This window comes from Euphorbia lathyris, chromosome 5 (genome assembly GCF_963576675.1).
Source record: "Euphorbia lathyris chromosome 5, ddEupLath1.1, whole genome shotgun sequence".
NCBI lineage: Eukaryota > Viridiplantae > Streptophyta > Magnoliopsida > Malpighiales > Euphorbiaceae > Euphorbia > Euphorbia lathyris.
This window is the reverse complement of record NC_088914.1, coordinates 66,464,086-66,470,872: the sequence shown is the minus strand read 5'-3', so window position 1 is coordinate 66,470,872 and position 6,787 is coordinate 66,464,086. Positions and strand designations below refer to the sequence as shown.

At 37.1% G+C, this 6,787-nt stretch overlaps 1 protein-coding gene and 1 pseudogene across 1 annotated transcript; both read right to left on the bottom strand.

Annotated features, from left to right (window-relative positions):
- Positions 1 to 896: 896 nt before the first annotated feature.
- LOC136229855 (glutathione gamma-glutamylcysteinyltransferase 1-like) lies at positions 897 to 2,221 on the bottom strand (annotated as a pseudogene).
- A 1,845-nt stretch (positions 2,222 to 4,066) lies between these two features.
- On the bottom strand, positions 4,067 to 6,561 carry LOC136228890 (pentatricopeptide repeat-containing protein At2g22070-like). The gene has a single exon (XM_066017382.1). It carries the CDS (start codon positions 6,211 to 6,213, stop codon positions 4,468 to 4,470), a length of 1,746 nt encoding a protein of 581 aa, XP_065873454.1. The 5' UTR covers positions 6,214 to 6,561; the 3' UTR covers positions 4,067 to 4,467.
- Between the last annotated feature and the right edge of the window lie 226 nt (positions 6,562 to 6,787).

The following is a 6,787-nucleotide window of genomic DNA, read 5'->3' as shown; positions in this document are numbered from 1 at the left end:
CAACATTAAAAAGTTAGAGAATTAAAAAAACTGCTTAGTTTTGCTAACGACGAAGACCCAGTCCTCTTTCGAAAATAAAAACATAAGCACCAATTTGTGCGGCGAAACCAAGTTAAATTTGGAATTTGTTTTTTTCTATTTTTATAATTTATTAATTGATTAAATTAAAATATGTTACTATTAGACATTTTACATACTAACAGCAATTACCAAATACTAATAATTAATCAGCTAATAACAAATCGTGAACAACAATATCAAACAAGCTAACTACAACAGCAACATCAATAACTATCAACTAACAAATGAACCAAACAAATCCTTAGTTGTAATTGTATTTTGAAAAACAACTTGAAACCTTAAGAAACTGTCAGGATTAGGATTTCTGACTCTAAAGATTAGAGAAGAAATAGGGTTTAGAGAAGCAAAAGAATAAAAAGAAAATAAGGTAGAACGGAGAATTAGGGAAGAAGAAGAGAGAATGAAGGAAAGAAGAAGATAAACTTCATTCACAATATTCTGATAATATGTTACATAACAAAAAGGATGATTCTATACAGGAATAACCAATACTGACGTGATAGCAGTTACAAATTCATACAGCTGGAATAGTACAAATGTTACCGTTGTAAAACCATCCTAAAATAACAACTATTTAAGCAATCAAACACTAATTAACAAGATAATTAACCACCTAAATAATACTTAAACTACTCCCTTAATTACTCTAATAATCGTGATAACACCCCTCCGTAAGATCATTCTTGTTCCTAAGAATGTAGAAATTTTGGAAATCAAGTGAATTACCTCTATTGAGCAGTCCTTCCAAGTGACGTCCAGGATTCGACACACCAACAAAGGCAGAATTTCCAAAATAATCGTGATGGTTTGAACCACTAAATATGTTTCCCATAGCAAAGCCACGCAATAATCTCTAGATGACAAAGAGCCCCAAAACAAGTTGTATAAAACCCAAGCAAATAAACATGTTTGTCTCCATTGGTTGTCATACATCTCATGCACGTTTTACTGCAGTAGTGACTTGAAGAGCAAGACTTCCCTGCCAAAATTTCTTCCCTTTGACAACAGACGCTGGCAGCAATACGAGGACGATCATCTTGTTGACTCAGAATTGGCATGCCACTGCAACATGAATTTGCTGAAGACTGAAATTCAGCTACATGTTTAAAAAGTTTAGTTTCTTGGACCTGTTTTAACATTTGTTCTTTGATAGCAAGCCTTCCCTTTTCCTCTTGGGTTACGCTTATACCACTATCTTCTTGTCTCCGAACTTCGGCAACCCAAGTAATAAATTCTCCAAACTTTGGTAGGAGATATGTAAAAACAACATAGAACAAGTTGGGGATGTCTTTCACATCTTCTGACTTTAAGAGAAGAGGATTATTATCCACTAAATACTTTGCAACACTATCCCAACTCTCATGTTCGCATTTTAGGGTATTAAGTAGTCCCGACTCAACGTGAGGTCTTGATATAAGCATAAATCCTTTGTGTTGCAAGTTTCCTCATTAATTTTATCCATAGCTTCCCAAAAAAGTTGTACAGGAACCCAATGTGGAGGCTACTTGAACCGTGCAACATCCAAAATCAATGGCATATCTCTTCTATCATGGTAACCACTAATAGGTGAAAATTAACTCGATCGTGTCTGTTTAAATGCTCCTCTGTGATAAAATGACATCAAATGACAATCATCAGATGTAGAACATTTAAGGACACGTTGACAAAAGTCATCAATAGTGCTCTGATCTGTTCGGAATGCTTTAACCTTTGCTCCAACATAGTGAGTTAAACAAACAAGCTTCCTAGTGGTGATACCTAAGTAAGTCCTATCAATTGAAGAATCATTAAGTGCAGCAAGCAAGGCATCAACATAATCAAGAAACCATATGTATTGGAGATACAACGGACCATCAAAAGGTTCTGGAAGAGCATTTCCAACACTCCTCATTGTCATGTCAAAAACCCAATAAGGAAGCATCGCACCATTCCATCGTCTACGCAGCTCAAGTTTTAGGAATGCACAACCTCCACTACCTTCATCATAATCAACGCCCAAAAGGGTATATGCAAGAACACCACCACTAATTAGGGATGGCAACGGGTAGTGTACCCGCAGGTACCCGGCACTATCCGACCCTAATGGGACTATCCGTACCCTATATAAAAGGGTATGGGACGGGTATGGGATCAAAATCATTACCCGTTAGGGTAATGGGATGGGTATGGGAATACCCCCTAGGGTACCCGGTACCCGTTACCCATCATAAAAAAAAATTTATATTAATAAATATCATTGTTTTTTAGATGTAAGACATGAAATTTAAACCCCAACCATTTATTTTTCAACAATTGAGTGATACCACTAAGCTACTTTATTCTTATTAATTAAGGTTCAATTTATTCAATTTTTAGATTGATGATTTTTTAATTTATAGTTTGTTAAATTTGTAATCTTTTTTTATTTATTTATTGATTCTTAACGGGTAAGGGTACCCGCGGGTACCCGCGAATTAAATGGGAAGGGTATGGGATGCAAAAAGTATACCCGTTAGGGTAATGGGACAGGTACGGGTAATTAGAAAATAAAAGGGTAAGGGTTTGGGAATAGCATTACCCGCGGGTACCCTACCCGTTGTCATCCCTACCACTAATCAATTGATTCTCAAAGTGCAATTTTTAGGAAGCTCAACTCCTAATCTTACAAATTAAGGGTCTTTATCCCCAATCTCCACTAGTGCTTGCTGTATTTCCCTATGAAAAGGAACTTCAGTAGAGATATAGTGTTGAAGTATGAACCGTGGAATCATTAAGATGCTAACACCTCCTAAGACCCCATCCATTAGCTTCAATAATGGAATTTCTCCCCCCTTTTAAGGCATTATTGTCCCGAAGAATGTAACAGTTGGCTGGGATGCCACATAATCCAGACTTGTAGTGTAAAATTGATTGTGCATAGATGGATGAAGAATCCAAAGGTGAACTCTTCTGAGGTCCAAGTTGATCTTCCTTTTGATGTCCTAAGGATCTGTTGCATTGATAGACCCAGTAGGAGGCGTATGGTTAGGATCCCTTCATTTCAACTCTCTTGTCTGAATTTGTTGGGACTGAAACGCAGACCTCCCAATCACAATATCACCCTTTACACAAGATGGAATAGCTTGATTTCTTTTGTGATCCTTCTCCGTTGGCAGATGTCGGTTTTCTTCATGAATAACACCATTTATTGTTGAATTCATGCCACAAACAGTTGAGGAATATGTAGTCATTCAATTTCTAAAGGTTTGGTTAGGTTTCATATTGTTTTGGGTGTTTTGGGTCCAAGGTGGAGTGGTGATTGGTGATCTGAAAGTCGGATGAGGTTTTAGGTTGTTTGGGGTGCTTTGGGCTAAGGTTTTGTAGTGGGAATGGTTAGTTTGGGGGCATTGCTTTAGAGCCATGAGAGATTTGAATGTTGGATTGGGCTTAGGAGCCCCAGTCACATCCTTGAGATGGATTTCTGGAACGTATTAGGCCTATAAAGATCTATGGTTTTAGATGATCTTGATTCATATCAGTTCTTAGGTTTCCACTCATTAATGAAATAAGAATCAGTAAGACTGTCAAACTGGCCTTGATTTGCATCTACATTAGTGGTCTGCTGCTCCACCATTTTCTCTGTTTTATCTTGCAAATAGAATCTGCCAGCTCCAATTTCCTCTCGGGAATTTCATCAAACAGTTGGGAGGTAACAAAAGAAGGATTTGAAACTCCTTGCTTTTCTAGAATCGGTTGAGCCAAGTATAGAACAGATTTGTGGAGTCGTTCAAGAGAGATTTGTCGCTCCTTGTGAAACAGTTCACTGAGGCGTTGTTGCTCCTTGCAAAGTAGTTCTCATTGCTGAATAGATTCTTCCATGGCCAGAAGAAGGAAAGCTATGATACCAATGTCACGATTAGGATTTCTGACAGTAGAGATTAGAGAAGAAATGGGGTTTAAGAAAGCAAAAGATTAAAAAATAAGGTAGAACAAAGAATTAGGAAAGAAGAGAGAAAGAAGGAAATAAGAAGATAAACTTTATTGATAATATTCTGATAATACGTTACATAACAAAAGGTACCGCTGTAAAACCATCATAAAATAACAACAATTTAAGCAATCAAACACTAATTAACAAGATAATTAATCACCTAAATAATACCTAAACTACTCCCTTAATTACTCTAATAATTGTGACAGAAACTAAGCAACTGATATATGAGAGTTGCATGCAAATAACCACTTAGCTACAAATAAATAATTGTCGTTAAGCATGCTAATGATAGTTGAACATTAATTTCTTTTTTTCCTCAAAGTGCAAAAAAGAATAAATTTCATTAGGCTAGAACCTGGAAAGACAAGCATCCCTTCCTATATATGCATTGCATAGCTCAGACTTCAGATTGAAAAAAAATAGTTATAACACAGTTACTCATAGCCGGAATCGTTGTTTTGAAACATATACCGAGCCTCTTTCATGTCTAATTTCAGCTTTTCTAGTTGTGCAAAAATTTCATGGCACAGAGGATGAGCAGCACCGCCAGCAGAAAAAACATGTACACTCTTATCTACCTCAATATAACTCCATCCAGCGCTTTTCCTAACCCCTTTTTGCTGCATCAACTTCCTTACTTGAGCTACTTCTTCCCATAATCCAGCTTCAGCGTAAATACTCGCCAATGTTATATAAGGAGCAGCACTATTCGGCTCTATCTCGAATAGCATGTTCGCTGCTTCTCTTCCAAGCTCTACATCACCATAAACTTTACAATAACTCAATAAGGAGCTCCATATAACATAGTTAGGAGAGCAAAGCATTTCTTCCATCAAATCTTTTGCCTTCCTTAGCTGCCCTTTTCTTGCATAGAGGTCCACTAAGCAAGCATATTGATCTACCTCTGGAACAAGACCGTATTCGCTTGTCATTTTGTTGAAATAGTTTATCCCTTCATTCAATAGTCCAGCATGATTGCAAGCAGTCAGTATAGCAGTAAAGCTAATATTATCCGGTTTGTAGCCTTCGAACATAAAACGCTCGAAGATTTTCAATGCATTTGATCCTTGCCCATTCTGAGCGTAAGCCGTGATCATTGAAGTCCAGAGAACACTATTCTTAGTGCCAGTCTGATCAAAAAGCCGACGAGCTTCATCAATGCTGCCGCACTTTGAGTACATATCTAACAGTGCAGAAACCACAAACACATTGCTTTCTGAACCCATTTTAGTGATCAAAGAGTGCACTTGTCTTCCTTGCTGGAGAGACGTTAGCCCCCCGCAAGAACTCAAGATGCTGGATAGAGTGTAATCTGTAGGACTCATGTCACAATTCCTCATCTCGACGAACAGTTTTAACGCTTCTTCGTAACATAAGTTTTGGGAATACCCCGAGATCATACTAGTAAATAGAACAGCATCCCTCTCTCTGATCTCATAAAAAAGCAATGAAGCATAATCTATTCGTCCACATTTTGAATAGCAATCAATCAAAGAACTGAGCACAAAACTATTAGCATCAAACCCAAGTTTAATAACATGAGCATAAAGCAAAGTACTTACTTCAAACATCATCTTCTGCAGCCCTCTGCAAGCGCTTATAACACTTGAATACGTAAGACAATTTGGTTTAATTTGTGATAGCAACATCTCTTTGAACATTAAAATGGCTTCCTTTCCACACCCATTTTGCGAGAAACCAGTTATAACTGAAGTCCATGAAACTTGGTCATGAACTGACATACTATCAAACACCTTCTTTGCATCTGGAGTGGCACCGCATTTTGCATATAAATCAACAAATGCACTATTTAGAAACAAATTTTCTTCATGTCCACTTTTAACTAAAATTCCATGAATCTGCAATCCCAAGCATAAATCGAGTGTCCTTGCGCAAGAACTAAGAGCTGTGCAAAGGACGAATCTTGTTGGCTTTGTTCCAGACCCATTCAATCGACAGAACGAAGCCAAGGCTTCATGAGCATCGGTATGCTTACTTGTTTTACCTAAACCATTTTCATATCCTCTGTTATGAGTTTGACTAGTTAAACTCGCAGATTGATGAACCGTACCTCTGTGTGCAAATTCATTGAACACTTGGAGTGCAGAAAATGAGAAGTACTTATTAAATAGACTCGGGCAATTTCCTAAAGCTACTTGCTGCACACAAGGCAATTGCATCAGAAAAGACAAAGCATTGATCGAATCATCTGATATATACTCAATTTAAGAAATTTCAATAAGATTTTTCAAGTTGTCAACGAAACCAATAATGTACCGACTTTGAGCTCTGGTAGATACCTTAGATGGACAGAATACTTGCACTGGGTGGACAGGATTCTACAATCTTAGATATAAACACCGTTGAACCACCAGTAGATGTCGATGCAATGGTCAATTTCATTTTATTCGTTTCTTAATCAGGCACCAAAATACTCTGAATTGCACGACTATGGGTTGGGGGTTTATAATTCATCATTTGGCTCCGAGCTTATGCATGGAATAATTAAACATTGAAACCAAGATAACAAATTTATGGCCAGTTGAGAATGTGGAAAATATGGACTCTACAGAAAAGACCATTATTATTAAGTTCTTTGCCAGTTTTATCAAAAAAAAACAAAAAAACAAAAAAAAAAAAAACAAGTTCTTTGCCAGTTTGCTTGGCCGCATTTAGAGTTTCGATAGAACAACATTGACAAGATATATGCTATAAATAACAGCCAGGCTTAGATGTAAGAGAGAATTTAGATAC